The 17,187-nt window shown below is 37.2% G+C and overlaps 1 protein-coding gene across 4 annotated transcripts in view; it reads right to left on the reverse strand.

Annotated features, from left to right (window-relative positions):
• Positions 1-17,187, reverse strand: part of VPS13C (vacuolar protein sorting 13 homolog C) — a 205,784-nt gene that overhangs the window by 159,251 nt on the left and 29,346 nt on the right. For 2 of the 4 annotated variants that reach the window (XM_064361367.1, XM_064361369.1), the window contains exons 7-10: positions 10,086-10,151; positions 9,690-9,799; positions 7,041-7,100; positions 4,047-4,106 (exon numbers count right to left, since the gene is read on the reverse strand). In XM_064361367.1, coding sequence (XP_064217437.1) covers positions 4,047-4,106; positions 7,041-7,100; positions 9,690-9,799; positions 10,086-10,151 — 296 coding nt within the window. The remainder of the gene's footprint in view (positions 1-4,046; positions 4,107-7,040; positions 7,101-9,689; positions 9,800-10,085; positions 10,152-17,187) is intronic. The other 2 variants (XM_064361368.1, XM_064361370.1) reach the window with 1 other exon arrangement.

The following is a 17,187-nucleotide window of genomic DNA, read 5'->3' on the forward strand; positions in this document are numbered from 1 at the left end:
ACCCTATCATCAAAATTGAAAGAGCTAGAGGAGCAAGATCAAAAAAACTCAAAACCTAGCAAAAGACAAGAAATAACTAAGATCAAAACAGAATTGAAGGAGATAGAGACACGAAAAACCCTACAAAAAAATCAATAAATCCAGGAGCTGGTTTTTTGAAAAGATCAACAAAATAGACAGACCACTATCCAGACTAATAAAAAAGAAAAGAGAGAATAACCAAATAGATGCAATAAAAAATGATAAAGGGGATATCACCACAGATTCCACAGAAATTCAAACCGTCATCAGAGATTATTACAAACAACTCTATGCACATAAACTAGAAAACCTGAAAGAAATGGATAAATTCCTGGACACTTGCCTCCTCCCATGCCTAAACCAGGAAGAAGTCGAAACCCTGAATAGACCAATAACAAGGTCTGAAGTCGAGGCAGCAATTAAGAGCCTACCACCCAAAAAAAGCCCAGGTCCAGATGGGTTCACAGCCGAATTCTACCAGACATACAAAGAGGAACTGGTACCATTCCTACTGAAACTATTCCAAATAATCCAAAAAGAGGGAATCCTTCCCAAATCATTTTATGAGACCAACATCACCCTAATACCAAAACCTGGCAGAGACTCAACAAGAAAAGAAAACTACAGGCCAATATCCATGATGAACATAGATGCAAAAATCTTCAATAAAATACTGGCAAGCCGATTGCAACAGCACATCAAAAAGCTTATCCACCATGATCAAGTAGGATTCATCCCGGGGATGCAAGGCTGGTTCAATATACGCAAGTCTATAAATGTAATTCACCACATAAACAGAACCAAAGACAAAAACCACATGATTATCTCAATTGATGCAGAGAAGGCCTTCGACAAAATTCAACAGCCCTTTATGCTAAAAACTCTCAATAAACTAGGTATCAACGGAATGTATCTCAAAATAATAAAAGCTATTTATGACAAACCGACAGCCAATATCATACTGAATGGGCAAAAACTGGAAGCATTCCCTTTGAAATCTGGCACTAGACAAGGATGCCCTCTCTCACCACTCCTATTCAATATAGTACTGGAAGTTCTAGCCAGAGCAAACAGGCAAGAAAAAGAAATAAAGGGTATTCAATTAGGAAAGGAGGAAGTCAAATTGTCTCTATTTGCAGACGACATGATTATATATCTAGAAGACCCCATCATCTCAGCCCAAAATCTCCTCAAACTGATAAGCAACTTCAGCAAAGTCTCAGGATACAAAATCAATGTGCAAAAATCAAAAGCATTCCTATACACCAATAATAGACTTAAAGAGAACCAAATTAAGAACGAACTGCCATTCACAATTGCTACAAAGAGAATAAAATACCTAGGAATACAACTAACAAGGAACATAAAGGACCTCTTCAAGGAGAACTACAAACCACTGCTCAACGAAATAAGAGAGGACACAAACAGATGGGGAAATATTCCATGTTCATGGTTAGGAAGAATTAATATCGTGAAAATGGCCATACTGCCCAAAGTAATTTACAGATTCAATGCTATCCCCATCAAGCTACCAATGACCTTCTTCACAGAACTGGAAAAAACCACCTTAAACTTCATATGGAACCAAAAGAGAGCCTGCATAGCCAAGTCAATTCTAAGCAAAAAGAACAAAGCGGGAGGCATCACACTACCGGACATCAAACTCTACTACAAGGCTACAGTAATCAAAACAGCATGGTACTGGTACCAAAACAGAGATACAGACCAATGGATCAGAACAGAGGCGTTGGAGGCGACACAACATATCTACAACTACCAGATCTTTGACAAACCTGACAAAAACAAGCAATGGGGAAAGGATTCCCTGTTCGATAAGTGGTGTTGGGAAAACTGGCTAGCCATATGCAGAAAGCAGAAACTTGACCCCTTCCTGACACCTTACACTAAAATTGACTCCAGATGGATTAAAGACTTAAACATAAGACCTAACACCATAAAAACACTAGAAGGAAACCTAGGGAAAACCATTCAGGACATAGGCGTAGGCAAGGACTTTATGACCAAAACACCAAAAGCATTGGCAACAAAAGCCAAAATAGACAAATGGGACCTAATCAAACTCCACAGCTTCTGCACGGCAAAAGAAACAGTCAACAGAGTGAATCGGCAACCAACAGAATGGGAAAAAATTTTTGCAGCCTACCAGTCTGACAAAGGGCTGATACCCAGAATCTACAACGAGCTAAAACAGATTTACAAGAAAAAAACAAGCAAGCCCATTCAAAAATGGGCGAAGGATATGAACAGATACTTTACAAAAGAAGACATACATGAGGCCAACAAGCATATGAAAAAGTGCTCATCATCACTGGTCATTAGAGAAATGCAAATCAAAACTACATTGAGATACCATCTCATGCCAGTTAGAACGGCGATCATTAAAAAATCTGGAGACAACAGATGCTGGAGACGATGTGGAGAAATAGAAACACTTTTACACTGTTGGTGGGAATGTAAATTAGTTCAACCATTGTGGAAGACAGTGTGGTGATTCCTCAAGGACCTAGAAATAGAAATTCCATTTGACCCAGCAATCCCATTACTGGGCATATATCCAAAGGATTATAAATCATTCTACTATAAGGACAAATGCACACGAATGTTCATTGTGGCACAGTTTACAATAGCAAAGACCTGGCACCAACCCAAATGCCCATCGATGATAGACTGGACAGGAAAAATGTGGCACATATACACCATAGAATATTATGCAGCCATCAAAAACGATGAGTTTGCGTCCTTTGTAGGGACATGGATGAACCTGGAAACCATCATTCTCAGCAAACTGACACAAGAACACAAAATCAAACATCGCATGTTCTCACTCATAGGAGGGTGTTGAACAATGAGAACACATGGACACAGGGAGGGGAGCACTATACACTGGGGTCTGTTGGGGGGAGTTGGGGGGAAAGCGGTGGGGGTGGGGAGTGGGGGAGGGATAGCATGGGGAGAAATGCCAGATATAGGTGAAGGGGAGGAAGGCAGCAAATCACACTGCCACGTATGCACCTATGCAACAACCTTGCATGTTTTTCACATGTACCCCAAAACCTAAAATGCAATAAAAAAAAAGGGGGAAAAAAAGAAAAAAATGAGGGTAAAATATATCTATGCTATTCAGACTTTATTAAGTCTAGCATTTGCTAAATTGTGCTTCGAAGAATACTTTTCCAAGGAACTCATTCATTCAATTACCAAATATTTATTAAGAATTGAGTATTTAAACCTAAATTGCAATAAAAAAAATAAATAAATAAATAAATAAATAAATAAATAAATAAATAAATAAAAAGAAAGTTACCCTCCCTCAAAATCCTACTGCTGAATTTTAAGTTATTGTAGTTTTAAAATTAGTTGTCATTAAAGTTTTGAATTTTCAAAAAAAAAAAAAAAAAAAAAAAAAAAAAAAAAAAAAAAAAAAAAAAAAAAAAAAAGAATTGAGTATTTAACAGACCCTGTAAGTATTTTGCTGAAAAAAAAGACATGATCCCTCCAGCAGATACGAATGGCTGTTTGCTGAAAACAGGTGGTAGGAGAGGAGTCTATGATCAACACAGTGGAAAAACTATGTACTAAATATCCCTCTTGGGGATTCACAATATTTGTTAACATATTTAAAGTATTGTGAAGTTCTGTAGTTTAAAATAAAAAGAAACATATCTGTTTCATTATGTATAGCTTAGTACTTCAATCAATATTCTTACTTGATCAGAGAATATTTTTTCTGTAACATCTAAAAATATCTCAATATCTAATGTTCATAAAGTACCATTTGGGAAATATTAACTGTACCCAATATCTTCATTTGATAGATAAAGAACCTATAACTCAGAATTGGTAAGTGATTACAGAAGGTCACATAGCAAGTAGCATAGCCAAAACTAGACCCCAGACTTTTAACTCATACTCCAATGGCACATGATGCTCCACCAATGTTTCTTCAAGAAAATAAATTAAGTGCACCTAGAAAACTAACAAAAATTTTTATTCCAATATAATACCTTGTATATAATTTTTTCTGTTTCATTTAATATGCATGGAGTCCAGTGTTCATTTGCAGTCTAAAAGGAAAAAGAGAATACCTGTGAAATGTGGTATAGATATCATATAACAGTGCTTTAATACTTGTAAAACGTAACAAAATAACTTAGGAAGAAAAGACATCTAGTTAATGTTAGTTAATATTAGCTATATATTTATTTACATATTTATAAGATGAAATCAAAGAAACAATGAAAAGAGAATTGATATGGTTCTAACTTAACTGAGTTCATTCACTTAGAAAATAATTACTGGGCTACTATGTGTATTACTGGAAAGAATTGGGTATAAATGAAAACAGAGAGCCAGCCTGTATACTACTGAAGATGGTACACATTCTTTTTTAAAGAAACAAACAAATAATTGTTGTAAAATAGGAAGAAAACCAGGACAGTATGGAAATTACAGCATGACCATGTTTCTACAAGGACAGCACGTTCAGCAATGCCAAATACTAAACTTATTTAGCAGCAAGCGCGTTACTGAGAAACCTGTTAAGAACTGTTTCAGTGGAGTAGCAGAGTGAGAGTAAAATGAGTAAGGCATCGGTAAGATAGGTAAGATGAGATCCAGATCAGATGTGGGAATATAACTTTAGATTTAAAAGTTAGATTGTAACTGCAAAGAAAAACAAACAGTATGGATACAGAGAGGTAGGTCTGCTAGTGCTGCTGTTGTTATAATAGCCACTGTAATAGCTGAAGCAGGAAATAATTGAGCCAGACAATGTGCCGAATGTTTTCATCAACTATCTCATTTAATCAACACGAAAACACTAAAAGGTAGATACTGTAAGGCCAGCTGCCTTGCCGGGAACTAAATGGACATACTTATCTCTCCCGGTGCTGGATAATGAAGTCATCATTCCAGACACACCCACTCCTATCTGGCCTCTCCATGAAGGCTCCACACACCCACTCCTGCATTCCTCACTCGACCCCTTCAAAATTTAAAAAGCCTGCCAAAGATTTGTCCAATGGCAGCTTAACATTGACCTCCCCAGCCGGTCAACCCACCAGTAGTCCCGCCTGGCTACCAATGGCAGCTCGCCCCATCGGCACCTTGAAACTGTCTGCTCTTTGTTTCCCTAAAAATCAATCAACACTTCCCCTGACCAATAAAACTGTCTGCTCTGTTTCCCTAATAATCAATCAACCCCCGTCACCAATGAAACTGTTTGCTCTTTGTCTCCCTAATGACCAATCAATTACCTCCACTCCCTATAAAACCCCACACCCTAAGAAACCCAGCGCAACTTCTCTGGCCCCTTCCCGGACCACAGAACCTCGCCCAGGAGCTGAATAAATTGGATTCTCATTTTCTCACACTGGCCTCAGTTTCCTCATTTTGACTCAGCAATATACCTTATAGATACTATGCTAGTGAATGAATGTGGTTTTGGCAGAAGGAGATTAACATGGTAACCAGTATAATATTATTTTGCAGGTCTTTGATAAAATAAAATAGGAAGCATAAAAGAGAGAGTGGCAAATTCTAAGAAGGAAATGAAAAAGAATGAGAAAGAAAAGGTCATATATCACATAAGTATTAAAACTTGAGTAGAATCACCAGGCAGATAAAGGGAAGAGAGTAATACAGACAACTAAAGCAGAATCAAGAGTCTGAGCAAAGATACAAAGGGTCAAACAGCAAACGCTAAGGAAACTACATATTCTTACGCACTAGTATATCTGTTATTAGACAATAGGAGATATATGACCATTTTGTATTTTGTGCATTGTCTGCTAGAAGCACAAAGTTACTATGCTCCGTTATGACCAATATCATTAGGTACAGTTTTCTGGAACAACTCTCTCTCTATCCTTTAGAACACAGATTCTACCCTTGTTAAAGGTGTTATTGTATACTTCTTTTTGTCAAAAGTTTCTTCAAATTCATTTTAGAAACCGGCAAAGGATAAACAGTATTTAAACACTAGCTTCCTTCACTTCGTTTCCTTTGTTTCTTCAGCTGTCTCTTTTTCTTTATTGTTTCTGCTCTGTTCTTCTGTGCTTCTCTATATGCCCATAACATTGTTAAGCCTTCCATATAACCATGTCCTTCTTTTTCTGTTTCTCTAGCAGTCTACTGCCCTTCCATTCTTCTTCCTCTTCTTTCCCTACCGAGGCCCTCTCATATAAGCAGTAACAAGGCAAACTTATCTGGTATCATTTATGGTTCACTGTCCTCAAGTTTAAAAGTATCTAAGTGAACCACATCTTCTCCATAGCAAAACCTAATTCAGCTATCTGTCTTCACTAACACACCCTAAAACATGTTTCCTACCACTTAGTTGCCCATAATAGAAAAAAAATGTACAGCCTATATATATACATATAATAGTAAAATATACTGATGGTGAAAAAATAGAAAACAAAAATCCAGCCTATATATTTTATATATATATGTATATAAATGTCCAGCCTATATGTAAATTTAAGGGTAGATAGCTGCATGTGTATATATATGTATGTGAATAATATACACAACTGTCTACTCTTAAAAACCATTAAAAGAAAAACTCATTACAAAATAATCAAAAACAATTAATTTACATATAGCCCAGAGATGCATATGTACACACATGCACACACATATAAACATATGTATATCTACAACCTATTAAGAAATTCCATCTACCTATACCAAAGATGAGTACATTACTCTACAGAAATTCATCTTCCCCTACTTTCCCATGTTTAAGATACAGCTTTTTTTCTTTCAAATTATTCAATAATGGTATTTTGATATTTGTTATATGGAAAGACAATTTAATTTTAAAATGTAATAATAGCATCACTAAAAATGATAAACTTCTGGAAAAGTTGTGGCGTGATAACACATTTAAAAAATCATAGTTCTTTACAGCACAGTTGATTTTAGATAATTTACCCTGTGACTTCAGAATAATACTTTACAGGATCCACAGAAGTTTTAAATAAAACAAACATTACCAATAGACTAAGCTCTCCCAGTGTGACACCAAATGAAAGAGGCCGCTTTGGATCAGTGACCTACCAAAAAGAAAAGATAAGAGTAAAAAACACGGATGGTGAAGGCAAATCCATGTTCTTTACAATAAGCAGCAGAGGGAAATGTGTTTGCAAGTTAACTCATACAACTCAACTGGATTTGTGTTCAAGTTTTTGCTCTATTTCTGATCTTCAATATCTAAGTTGCAATCCACGGTGCTTAAACTATACCACAATGTGCACAGTATCACTGTTTTAGACATCTTAAAGAAAAGTCTTATAGAACTGTTTGGTCATGGCAGAAACTAAGGAAACTAGGGAGAAGGGAAAAAGATAATGTTCTAAATCATCTAACTGGGATTCCAGAGTTTAGTCACATACACTTTTCTCAAATTGAAAAAAAATCCATGTAGTACAGTTGAGAAGCATGAATAGCTTTATAAGTCATTTTTAATTAACATCAGATATATGATGATTTGTGGCAAAATATTTTCCTTAATTCCCACAGTCATCTTTGTATACTTAGAGATAACTAGCTCAAAGTAACTTGCAGCTCTTTCTGAAGAAATTGTCATTAGTTTTATTAAAGACAACCCTCAGTTGCTAATGTACTACCTATAAACCACAGTTATTATCCAGTGAGCATCTTTATGATAAATTATTATATTTTCTCTACACCCATTTCTTTATTATCATTATACTTTAAGTTCTGGGGTACATGTGCAGAACATGCAGGTTACGTAAGTATACACATGACATGGTGGTTTGCTGCACGGCATCAACCCACCATCTACATTAAGTATTTCTCCTAATGCTATACCTCCCCTAGCCCCCTACCCACTTCTATCCCTCCCCTAGCCCCCTACCCCACTACAGGCCCCAGTGTGTAACGTTCCCCTCCCTGTGTCCATGGGTTCTCATTGTTCAACTCCCACTTATGAGTGAGAATATGTAATGTTTGGTTTTCTGTTCTTGTGTTACTTTGCTGAGAATTATGGTTTCCAGCTTCATCCATGTCCCTGCAAAGGACACGAACTCATCCTTTTTTATGGCTGCATCATATTCCATGGTGTATATGTGCCATATTTTCTTTATCCAGTCTATCTTTGATACACCCATTTCTTAATAAATAATTTTGTAAATGAAAGAATTTCTTCCTTTTTAAAGGCTGAATACTATTCCATTGTGTATATATACATTTTATTTATCCATTCATCCATTGATGGGCAATCTTCCCTAGAGTGAATAGTGCTAAAATGAACAAGGGAATGCAGCCATCTCTCTGAAATACTGATTTCAATTCCTTTGGATACAGAGGAATTGAAATCAGTATCCTCTTACCCTCGGGAGATATGTTCCAAGCTCCCTAGTGGATGTCTCCAACCACAAATAGTACCAAACCCTAAATATGCTATGCTTTTTCATATATATATAAACCTATGATAAAGTTTAATATTACAAATTAGAAATGGGGCTGCTAGATCATATAGTAATTCGATTTTTAGTTTTCTGAGGAAACTCCACACTGTTTTCCAAAATGGCTGTAGTAATTTACATTCCTACCAATAGCGTACTCAGGTTTGCTTTTCTTCACATAGGATTTTAATGATAAAATCTTCTACTTTCATAATGTGTTGAGTACACTTTATTTTCTTAAGTTTGTCATTAACAAGGCATTTATGAGTTAGGTTTCTTTAAGACTTTTATTTGTTAACACAATTCATTTTAATGACTCCATTAAGCCAAGAGATAAAGTCGGTATGACAGAGATGGTGTTTTTTGAAAATCTACAAGTGCCTCCTGCTGACTATCAAGTTACACAGGGAACTTATCAAGAAAAGAAAAATAAATTCTAGAAATGTCAGTATTGCTTTAATTCAATTCAAACTTGAAGCAACTTAAAAACAAAAAGAATGCAAACTCATTTTTAGAAACAATGAACAACATTTCCAAGTTCCTAGATAAATGAAAAAATTCGAGGTTTCTTACATGTTTCAAACTTTTAAACAAAGCAATACATATTGTTCAAAAAATGTGTTACATTTGAATTAAAATTAGCCAGTTAGACAGTTCTTTATCAGCTGATGTTACACTTCTGATTATGAGTGAGTTTGGTTTCTTCTGTGAAATTACTGTTCCACACGTGTGTGAATAGCTGTGGGTGTTCAGTCCAATTCAGTGGAAAGTAAAGAGACTGAGACTACAGTCAGGTGACCAGAGTTTTAGTCATTTTGGGGGCAATTAACATTACCAATAGTTTTTTCATCACCTTTTAGAATTAACTCTTTTGTCAGCATAAAGCAAAAATTAGTTCCTTAAAGTTTTAATATGATGAGTCTCAACATGGAAAACAAAATTCAAAAAAAAATACCAGAGGATAATTGAGGACAATCCAAAAACCTCTTTTATCAGCTTCAGAAAGGAATACATGGTAATTTTATAATATATTTATGTATATAAATGCTCAATAAAAATAGCCTAATACAAGAACATATGGTAGTGTACTCATAAGAAAAAAATCAATCTTGGATTTAAAAATGGGTATGGATAATCCATATGTAGAAAAGTCAAAAATATTATAAAATACATATTTAATTATTAACTTAAACTGAGTAAATAAAAATTACTTACATCATCTTCATATTTAATGTGAATATCTGTGATTTTTACTTGTACATTTTTTATTACTTGAGTTGCCAATTTTTCCACAAATGTATCCTTTTTGGCTTCTTTTGGCTTATCTATTAAAAAATAGAAAAATACAAGCTCAAAAGTTGAAATTCTCATGCACCTCAAAATTAATAACTAAAGGACAGCTAAGGTACTACTCAATGGAAATTACAGCCATAGTGTCTTTATTTATATTTTAATATGCATTTCCAACCTAAAATGCTTTTGAAGTTATACTGTTTATCCGACATTCATTTCACCTTCCAACTGGCATCTAACACTCATTTCACATTCCAAGTCCGAAATAAAGTAGCAACGTGTATAAACAACACCATGGTACAAAACTACTTTACCTACCTTTTGAACGATCAAGACCTTTAAAAGGTTTCTTAAAATGTTTTTTGTGCTTTTTACGTTTACGTCCTTCTCAGTGGAAGCATTTTAGTGAGAAAAGGATAAAATTCAAGTTAGCAGACTACAGGACAGGAAAAAAAAACAATAGAATTCTTCCTGACAGCAAATTCTGGCACAACTCACCTTACCTTATTCTAAACTGACCCGTTACTTCAATATAAACACAAATTCACAAATCTTCTTTAGTCTAGAATAACCTTCTACAGTAAAGAATAACCTTCTTTAATCCAGAAAATAAATTGGCAGGTGTAATTATACTAAAATTGGATAAAATCTCCATTCCCAATGCCATTTACAATATTAATGACTTTACAAAGTTACACTTTAATTTCAATATTACCAAAATATTGGAAATGTAACAATGACAGAATATAAAACTTTCAGAAGAAGGTTTTGATAAACACATGGTAGGAACATAGGCATACAGATGAAATGAAAGGGTAAGTTGGCAATAGATGACTTCCTCTGGATGATACACTTCACACACAAAATTATTTAATGGCTCAAGGATATAAAGAATATTCATTGGGCATAACATCTACATTGGACTGTACACTGAATTCTATTAGCAATTCCTTTAAAACCTCATTCTCTTTTGACACTGCCTCACTGCATTCTGGCATTTACCGATACCTGTCTTACTCAACTTACAAATCTTCATACTCAACTTTGTACCAGGCATCACTCCCATTCTGAACTCTTTCAGCAGTCTCTGTTTTATCAACTGGTCTCTACTCTCCAGCCTCACCTCCTACTAAAGGTCCTTCAATACTGTTACCAGATTTATGTGTTTTAAAAAACTAATTACAGCCTGTTAATCTCTTGCTCAAAATTATTTACAGGCTCAATGCAACCTGCCACACAAAATTAAAATGTGTTTACACAATAAAGAATGTCCTTTTATGATGTGACCCCTACCTCCCTGTCCTGTTCTATCTCCTGCCATGCATCCTTGCATTGGATACTACAGAAATATTTACACTTTCCAAAACAAGCCATACATTCTAATGCCTAATGCGTCTACATATGTCATTCCCCGAACTTGTGTCACCCTCCCTGAAGTTCTTCACCAGGCGAACTCCTAGGCAGCTTTTAAATCTCAGGTCCAGCACTACTGTCTGTGCGAAGCCTTCTTAAACTCCTCCAAGTAGCCCCAGGGCCTGTACCTTACACAGAACTTCATAAACAGTGATTATAATGTATCTGAAGTGTTTGTTCAATTGTCTTGCCATCAGGCAGAAGACTTCATTAGGTCAGAGATTATCCTAATACCTGGGCACAAAACATACAATACTTATCTGTTCAAATGGATTTAAAAAATCCACATGCAACTAAATTAATGTTATATATATTTAAGAGAATAATTTGGCTTGAAATTTTTAATTTGTTCTTCCTTGATTTTTAAAAGCAAATTGTTCTGCCACTATAAAAATTAAAAAACAAATCCTGGACTACAAAAATAAAATCCTCAGTTTCAAGAAGAAAACATTTAATAAGTAATGTAACACAATCACAATAGTGCAATACCAGTAATTCTTGCCACTGTAAAAGTCACTGACTCTGTTCTATTCATAAATCAAATATACATAAAAAGAATAAGTTCTCAAAGAAATGTCATTTGAAAAGAAACAAGTAAGAAAGCCAGACTAGCCATGAAAACCATTCCACTTGGTAGAACAGCTTTCAAAGACACAGACTCAGCTGCCCGGGTTTAAATTCTCTTCTTACCTGACCAATTATCTTTCTGGTTTCATATCTGTTCTAGCCCCATATTCGCCTTTCATCTCAATGGCAGATAAACCATGTTTAAACCTGTCTAAACAGTTTAAATCTAATTTTAGTGCCATACAGCACTTTAGAAAAAATTTCTAATTAATCCAATAAATAATAAATTTATGATTCTCAACCACACACTAAAGCAGTTCTCAAACATTTTCGTTTCACAACTCATTTAACATTTAAAACTTGAGGACTCCAAGATGGCCAATTAGGAGCAGCTGAGGATTGCAGCTCCCAGCAAGAGCGCAGAGGGTGAGTGGATGCCGCATTTCCAGACAAGAATTTTATTGCCCACAGACCAGGAGATTCCCAGGCAGAGGAGCCCCAAGGGTCACCAGCACGGCTGTTTTGGCCAGCGCGGTGGGTCTCTGCACAAAATAGACGGGTCCCGACACCATTTTAGCTGGCGATTGGAGTACCTGGGAGACAGAATTGCCCATTCAACTGATAAAATGGGGGCTGAAACAGGGAGCCAGGCCAGGAGATTCCCAGGCAAAAAAAGCTCCACAAATCTCTGAGCAGCTGTTTCAGCCGGCGCAGTGGGTCGCCACAACAGAAATCACACAGATCCCAGTGCCTTTTCAACAGGCGACTGGAACGCCTGGGAGACAGAGTCACCCATTCAACCGATAAAAAGGGGACTGAAACAGGGAGCCAGGTCAGGAGATTCCTGGGCGGAAAAGGGCCACGAATCTCCAGAATGGCTGTTTCAGCCAGCACAGTGGGTCTCTGCACAAAATCTCACACAAATCCGGGTGCCTTTTCAACTGGCGACTGGAATGCTTGGGAGACAGAATTGCCTGTTCAACTGAAAAAAAAGGGGACTGAAACAGGGGGCTAGGCCAGGAGATTCCCCAGCAAAAAAGTGGCACGAGTCTCCAGCGGCTGTTTCAGCCTGGACAGCGGGTCTACGCACAAGAAATCACACAAATCCGGGTACCATTTCAACTGGTGACTGAGATGCCTGAAGACAGAGTCACCCGTTCAACTGAAAAAAAAAATGGGTCTGAGGCAGGGAGCCAGGTGATCAGGCTCGGCCGGTCCCACCCTGACAAAAAACAGCAATCTGAAATCCTCTGGATTGGGAGTTTCACAGCAAGCACAGCTGAACCCGGGATGGTCCAGCTCTGTGGGGGAGGGGCGTCCACCATTACCGAGGCAATTCACCACTACCGAGGTAGTCCCCCATTGCTGAGGCAGTCCACCATTACTGAGGCAGTCTGCCACTACAGAGAGACTCCGCCATTACAGAAGTGGGCCGCCACTGCCAAGGCAGTTCTAACTATACCCCTATAAACAGGACTGCAGGGAAGTTCACACCACAGCTAGGCGGAGCCCATAGCAGCTCAGCAAATCTGCAGGCAGACTGTGACTAGGCTGCCTCCTTGCTGGGCAGGGCAGCCCTGAAAAAAGGCAGCAGCATGACAAAAACTTATAAATAAAGCCCTACCTCCCCGGGACAGAACACCTGGGGGAAAAAAAAGGTGTTATGAGTTCTGCTACAGCAGACTTAAACATACCTGCCCAGCAGCTCTGAATGGAACAACGGAGATCACAGCTCAGCACTTAAGCTCCTATAAAGGACAGACTGTCTCCTCAAGCAGCTCCCTGACCCCTGTATATCCAAAGAGACACCTCATAACTGAGGTCAGACTGACATTTGGTGGGTATCCTTCTGGGACAAAGATAGCAGAAGAAGAAACTGGCAGCAACCCTTACGTTCTGCAGCTGCTGCAGGTGATCGCTAGGCAAGCAGGGCCTGGAGTGGACCTCAGCAGTCCTACAGCAGAGAGGCCTGATTGTTAGAAGGAAAACTAAGAAACAGAAAAAAATAACTTCATCATCAACTAACTGGACATCCACTCAGAGACCCCATCTGAAGGTCAACAACTACAAAGACCACAGGTAAATAAATCCAAAAAGATGGGAAGAAGCCAGCGCAAAAAGGATGAAAACACCCAAAACCAGAACGCCTGTCCACCTTCAAGGAATCACAACTCCTCACCAAGGGAACAAGGCTGGATGGAGAATGAGTCTGATGAAGTGACAGAAACAGGCTTAAGAAAGCCAGATCAAAAATGAACTGCCATTCACAATTGCTACAAAGAGAATAAAATACCTAGGAATACAACTAACAAAGAATGTAAAGGACCTCTTCAAGGAGAACTACAAACCACTGCTCAATGAAATAAGAGAGGACACAAACAGATGGAGAAACATTCCATGCTTATGGATAGGAAGAATCAGTATCATGAAAATGGCCATACTGTCCAAAGTAATTTACAGATTCAACGCTATCCCCATCAAGCTACCAATGACCTTCTTCACAGAACTGGAAAAAAACCACCTTGAACTTCATATGGAACCAAAAGAGAGCCCACATAGCCAAGTCAATTCTAAGCAAAAAGAACAAAGCTGGAGGCATCACGCTACCAGACTTCAAACTATTCTACAAGCCTACAGTAATCAAAACAGCATGGTACTGGTACCAAAACAGAGATATAGACCAATGGAACAGAATAGAGGCCTCGGAGGCAATGCCACACATCTACAACCATCTGATCTTTGACAAACCTGACAAAAACAAGCAATGGGGAAAGGATTCCCTGTTTAATAAATGGTGCTGGGAAAACTGGCTAGCCACGTGCAGGAAGCAGAAACTGGACCCCTTCCTGACACCTTACACTAAAATTAACTCCAGATGGATTAAAGACTTAAACATAAGACCTAACAGCATAAAAACCCTAGAAGAAAATCTAGGCAAAACCATTCAGGACATAGGCATAAGCAAGGACTTCATGACTAAAACACCAAAAGCATTGGCAACAAAGGCCAAAATAGACAAATTGGACCTAATCAAACTCCACAGCTTCTGCACAGCAAAAGAAACAGTCATTAGAGTGAATTGGCAACCAACAGAATGGGAAAAAATTTTTGCAATCTACTCATCTGACAAAGGGCTAATATCCAGAATCTACAAAGAACTAAAACAGATTTACAAGAAAAAAACAAACAAACCCATTCAAAAGTGGGCAAAGGTATGAACAGACACTTTTCAAAAAGTATGAGGCCAACAAACATATGAAAAAATGCTTATCATCACTGGTCATTAGAGAAATGCAAATCAAAACTACATTGAGATACCATCTCACGCCAGTTAGAATGGCGATCATTAAAAAATCTGGAGACAACAGATGCTGGAGAGGATGTGGAGGAATAGGAACACTTTTATACTGTTGGTGGGAGTGTAAATTAGTTCAACCATTGTGGAAAACAGTGTGGTGATTCCTCAAGGACCTAGAAATAGAAATTCCATTTGACCCAGCAATCCCATTACTGGGTATATATCCAAAGGATTATAAATCGTTCTGTTATAAGGACACATGCACACAAATGTTCATTGCGGCACTGTTTACAATAGCAAAGACTTGGAACCAACCCAAATGCCCATCGATGATAGACTGGACAGGAAAAATGTGGCACATATACACCACGGAATATACGCAGCCATGAAAAATGATGAGTTCGTGTCCTTTGTAGTGACATGGATGAACCTGGAAATCATCATTCTCAGCAAACTGACACAAGAACAGAAAATCAAACACTGCATGTTCTCACTTATACGCAGGTGTTGAACAATGGGGACACATGGACACAAGGAGGGAGCACCACACACTGGGGTCTGTAGGGGGGAAACAGGGGAGGGACAGGGGAGTGTGGAGCTGGGGAGGGACAACATGGGGAGAAATGTCAGATACAGGTGATGGGAAGGAAGGCAGCAAACCACACTGCCATGTGTGTACCTATGCAACAACCTTACATGTTCTTCACATGTACCCCAAAACCTAAAATGCAATAAAAAATAAAAGTAAATAAACTTGAGGACTCTAAAGAACTTTTTATATATTTGTGTTATAAATACTGATAGTTATCATATCAGAAATAAAAACTGAAAAAAAAGTATGAGTGTATCTAAAAATAATAAGCCATTACATACCACTAAGTTTTAGTGAAAAAAGTCGCATGGTTTTACATTCTTACAACTCTTTTAATGTCTGACTTAGTAGAAGACAGTTGGATTAGCATATCTGCTTCTGCCTTCAATCTGTTGAGATATGTTGTTTTAATTGAAAGACATGACGAAAATCTGATCTCATTCTAGATACATAACTGGAAAAGGGAGGAACATTTTCAATGCCTTTTCATGAAATTATAGATATTATATCAAATTTGACAAGTGGAAGTTTCTTAAAGGTAGCTACCTTTAAGCATCATGGAATCTGAAACCCTATCAATGAATTTTTCATACAAATTAAAATCAATTAGTCCATCTTGCACTTTAAATGAACCCTTTACACATGTATGTTTTTTATCATCCATTGGAAATGTTGCTTTATTGAATTATGCAAGTCTTCCAAATGTCAAGTAATTTCATTATTTAATGTCAAAAGTCACAGCTGTTAATATTACCACCAATCTCATCAGAAAAGTCTTAAAGTATTACTGGGAAGCTGTCGATCTCAAGGTGGCGAATAGAAGTTTTCCAAAATTCTACTCAAGAGCTCAAATTTTATCATTGGCAACAAATACTGCCAGTTGTTTTCCTTGAAGTGGTTTTGTTGAGGTGTCTACCAAACAACCAAAACTGAATAATGGTAGTCTGTGATTCTTCCAACTAAAAATGGCTTTCCAGAAAATAAAGCAACTAGCTCAGCTCACAACTCTAACATCTGCACAAGTACTTTTCCTTGAGACAATCATCTTACTTCAGTTTGCAGAAATGCTTCAGGCATACCTTCTCTGCTGTTGCACAAAATATTAGAGACATGCTCAAGGGTTGAAGTTTATTAAAATTTAAAACTTTCTACTTCACCAAAGGAATTCATAAGTAAAAATTGCTAATTTTTTCATTTCATTTTGCTTACTGTGAGTGCATGGTAGTGAAGAATACAGTGACGACTAGTATAGTTTGGTGCCACTATCTTGAATCATGCTACAGCAGCCAGCAATCTCACACACTATTGCTTTTGCACCAGCAATGAAAATGTCAACAAAAGAAAAACTAAATAATGTTCAGTATTATTATGAAAATCATTTTGACTTTTTGAGAACCATTGCTTTAGAATAAAAAAAAAAGTAACATCAAATGAGGAAATAATATACACTCAGAAACTGAAAAGAGAACGATCATGAAACACACGTTAAGTCTTAGCCAGCTGAATGAAGATATCATCAACAAAATAAACTATTCTCATTTCAGAAGCAC

This window comes from Aotus nancymaae, unplaced genomic scaffold, assembly GCF_030222135.1.
Source record: "Aotus nancymaae isolate 86718 unplaced genomic scaffold, 86718_ANA_hifiasm-v0.15.2.pri h1tg000041l, whole genome shotgun sequence".
In the NCBI taxonomy this organism is placed as follows: domain Eukaryota; kingdom Metazoa; phylum Chordata; class Mammalia; order Primates; family Aotidae; genus Aotus; species Aotus nancymaae.